The following is a 4,415-nucleotide window of genomic DNA, read 5'->3' on the forward strand; positions in this document are numbered from 1 at the left end:
TAGAGTTGAAGGATTATTTAAAAAAATAGGTTGTTGGTTATAAAAAAGAATGGCGGTGCTTTTTAATGGTTTAAAATGTATATTTTTTTTAATCTAGTTTAATTTGTTTCACATTAAACCTAACTTTCCTGTTTAAATAGAGACGGAATCCATATTCCATCAACGTGAGATGGTGAGTATGAAAATCAACATGAAAAGAAAGAAGATGATATCTCACAAATCACTCTTCCTCCTCACTATGACGAAGACGAAACGACTTTCTATAAGAAAGAAGAAGAGAACTTGTGTCAAATCTCTTCAACATCAACAACAACAAGAATCGTTTTCTTCTACAAATTCAATTATAATTGCAGAACCTGACTTTGAGTTTTACTTACCCGATGAGTGCTGGGAGCATGTCTTCACATTCCTCATCAACCCGGTCAAGCCGGTCAAGCCGTTGGCTAACATCAAGCCGGCTAACCCGTTTCATGTCTTCCCATTCCCCACTGACCCCGTCTATGGCACAATCAAAGACAAATACAAACGCAATTTTGAATCTCTATCTCTCGTCTCAAAACACTTCCTCGCCCTCACCAACCGTCTCATATTTTCTCTCAAAATATATTATCCACAACTTTTTTATCTCCCCCGTTTCTTCCATAGATTCTCCAACCTTAATTCCCTTAACCTCTGGTTCGCCTCCCATTATCTCGATGCAGGCCTTGCCTTGGCTCTCCGTGACAGATCATCATTGAGATCTTTATCTATTTCCATGTTTGAGTTAAATGATGCAAAGTATGTAACTTCTCATTACATTGATTCCTTACTGAGTTTGAAGTGTTTGAATTCTCTTAAGTTTTGCTGTTCACAAATCTCGGATGATTTGCTTTACTCTATTGCAAGACAAGGCCTTCCTTTAAAGACTTTTGTTCTTGAAAATTGCACCGGCTATAGTTTCCATGGAATTTATGATTTATTATCTAAGTGTCGCGGGATAAGATATTTGGGTCTTCAAGGTGTTCATTTTCTAAATAATCATCATGTCTTCCAATTGTTTTTGCTTGTTCCAGATTTAGTATCTATAAACCTTAGTAAATGTTCCAAGCTCACAGAATCAGCTTTGTTCGCCCTCATTAAGAATTGCCATTCACTTGGTGAGATCACAATGGAAAGCATTTATATGGATGAATCCCCCATGAAAAACATATATATTGAGAGCAAGAGTGTAGAAAATTATGATATTTTGAAAAATTTTGATGTCAACCCTCAATTAAAATTTCTATATTTGTTTCAGTCTTCATTTATAAATGACGGGACCATCATATTGTTAGCTTCATTCCCAAATTTGCAGCATCTGGATTTGAGTTTTTGCCATAGCCTATCTGAAAAAGGTATTTGTCAAGTTTTAAATAGTTGTTGTAAGCTTAGACATCTGAAGTTGATTTACTGTAAAGTGAGAGGACTAAAATTGAACTTTGTAGTTCACCAGTTAGAGGTGTTGGACTTATCCTATACAGGTGTTGATGATAAAACACTCTATGAGATCTCAAAGAGTTGTTGTGGGCTTTTGAAACTACTATTGATATGTTGTGAATATGTCACGAAAAAGGGAGTGAAGCGTGTGGTTGAAAACTGCAAACAATGTCTTGTGATAAAGTGAATGTTGACGTTGTTGTCTCAATGCTTTTATCAAGGCCATCATTCTCCAACTCATTATTTTAGTGAAATAAAAAAGAAAACTCATTTCGTTAGGAATGTCTTTTGCTAGTTATGGATGCCGTTGAAGTTCTGATTCTTGAATATTAGATGTTTTTTGTTTTTAAATTTGTCTCTATTTAATGTTTGGGTTGTCTTTTGATGTTTTTCTTTCCTCTAACTTAAATTATATTAATTTTCTAATATGCAAAAGATTTTCATTATGATATATGTAAGATATAAAAGGCAGTGTGAACATGCATCCCAAGCATCATTTGCTGAACTGAAGTGATTAATTGACCTTTGAATTCTGTAGCTATATCTCAAATTTTTTCACAACATAGATTTCATCATTCTACACATTTTAGATTCAAGATAATTATTAGTATTCTCTTCAAAAGAAAAAGAGAACCTGACATAGTGATACAATCTAATCTATATGTTTCTAGGTAGAACATTTCAGGCTATATCTTTCTTGCTTTGAAAGTGGTTATAAGTCTAGCATATATTGTTTATTGTCTAGCATATATTGTTTCACTTTTACCTATTAGAATTCCACTTTTACATTTGATGGTGCTACAAGTATTCAGTAATTTGAACAAGAATGAGGTTGAGAGGAGTATTGGAATTATGACTCAAAATACATGCATGTATGGAACTTGTGTTAACAGTTTAGATTGGGGCTGATGAATTCATAAGGTACTGCTAGTAATTGATTTGGAATTTGGCTGCTACATTTTTTTTGGATTCCTTAACAGAATGCTTGTGTATGACCTAACATGTATTGCTTTTATCGTTTAATTTTATATCATGTAGATTATCCAATGCTCTAGTTTTAGTGTTATCATTTTCATGAAGCTAAATTTTTTATCATTGTACAAACATTGTAACTTTTATGATTTAATTTTTACATATCTTGTGCCTAAATTAATGTTTATTAATTCATTTTGCTATCTTCAGTTACTACCTTTAAACAAGATGTCAATGAGTCATGCACTTGTTGTTGTTGTTACTATAACATTGTTCTGTGATGCGCTATTTAGCACTAAATGTTGTCAAATAACAACTATAGCGGCACTGGCACACACATTATAACACTGTCGCATAGAGAAATTTGAACAAATTGTTATTTTATGAGGATTGATAACACTCATGAAATTATCTTATTTTGGTAGTAATAGGAATCTAGCATTATTGATATTAGTTAGGTACTGTGCCTCTCCTATTTGGAATTGGGAATGAGGAATTTTCTCTTACCGTTAGAAGAAGCACATATGCATTATTCGAATTTTTGGCAAGTTTGTCTCATAGAAGGTGTGGAGAAAGAAATTTAGTGTGATTAATAATTGAGAAGTGTAACAAAAAAGGTTAAAAACTCAGTGCTGAGATCCACATTATTAAATTGTGTGATGCTCTTTGTAATTTAGTGCTGAATAAGGATATATTTATCTTGTAAAATTTCTCCTTCGTAGAACTAATTTTGTGAATTTGTTTAAAAGCATCTGTCAACCTAGGTTTGGTTTATCATTCAACTAAGTTAAATGTTTTGTTTCTTGATTTCCTATCCTGCTTCTAGGTTGCGAAATTTAAAGATCCACGAGATGCTTCTTCATTTCCAATTTAGGTTTCCATGGTCATAAATTGTTCATTCCCATATATTCATGTGAATTTAATTGTGTGAAGATATCGTTTCTCGAACAGAACTGGAGGTGCAGATCAATTTTTTTGTTTTTTTCTGGGTTAGTTTAGAGGAGGGTTAAAATCCCCGCAATTTGTGTCACGTCAGCTTCTTTCAATGAAACTTGACCGCAGGGACCAAAATTGCGGATGGAAAAGTTTGTGAGGACCATTATTCAAAGAAAAATTTTAGAGGGGCCAAAATTGTAGGGTCGCATATTTATAGGGACTAAAAACGTATCCGAACCGAACTAGAGTTAAATTAACTGAACTATTATTAATGGTTAGTGAACCGAACTTATAAGCAATTAAACTAATTCCGAACCAAACCGTTAAAACTTTAGTTTCAAAATTTTAACTTCTAATAACTTCAAACACAACCCCCAAATAGCTTCTCAATTGTGGAAACTTTGAAGAACAACTGGAAATTGGTGAAGAACCCTAAACCCCCAAATTAGTGAAGATTTTAAATTGGCAAACCTAGAATTGGTGAATAATCTAAGCTTGATCTCACAATCAAAGGCTCAGAATCGAAGAGAAGGAACTCAAAATCAAAATTGAAGGTAACAAAATCATATACGGTTAATCATTCAATTTGCTTCATCTTCATTTTTCATGTTATACTAGCTTCATCTTCATTTTTCATGTTATGTAATGCTATCCTCTCAATATTTTTCTTGTTATGTAATTTTATCTGATAATTGCCAAATTATAGTTATTTTTGTGTATAGTTTGGTGGCACTTATCTTCTTTTTTTTCTCAATTTAGACGAGTTTTAATGTATATTACATAAATACGTATACTTTGTGTTTAATCGAGTTTATAATTCATTTATGTATTGAAAAATGGTTTATCATTTATTTTGTAGGTATTTGAGCATGTATCAGACATTGAGTAATAAAGCTTCAAGGATGCAATTTTGGATCAATAAAGGAGTAATAACAACATTAGGGGTGGATTTCTCTTCAATCGGCGCCGACAAACCGGGAGAAGTTTAGTTTATCTCTTTTCTCTCTATGTATTTCTACTTTGTTGGGTTATATATATATATATATATATAT

General features: G+C 32.6%; 1 protein-coding gene across 1 annotated transcript; it reads left to right on the forward strand.

Annotated features, from left to right (window-relative positions):
* The first annotated feature begins 238 nt into the window (after positions 1-238).
* Positions 239-1,642, forward strand: LOC131614690 (uncharacterized). Its single transcript, XM_058886251.1, has one exon. It carries the CDS (start codon positions 239-241, stop codon positions 1,640-1,642), a length of 1,404 nt encoding a protein of 467 aa, XP_058742234.1.
* Positions 1,643-4,415: the final 2,773 nt, after the last annotated feature.

The sequence above is a fragment of the Vicia villosa genome, linkage group LG6 (genome assembly GCF_029867415.1).
Source record: "Vicia villosa cultivar HV-30 ecotype Madison, WI linkage group LG6, Vvil1.0, whole genome shotgun sequence".
Lineage (NCBI taxonomy): Eukaryota > Viridiplantae > Streptophyta > Magnoliopsida > Fabales > Fabaceae > Vicia > Vicia villosa.

What these genes read in the sequence shown, in the direction of transcription:
- LOC131614690 (XM_058886251.1), top strand. Translation starts at nt 239, where the DNA reads ATGACGAAGACGAAACGACTTTCTATAAGAAAGAAGAAGAGAACTTGT.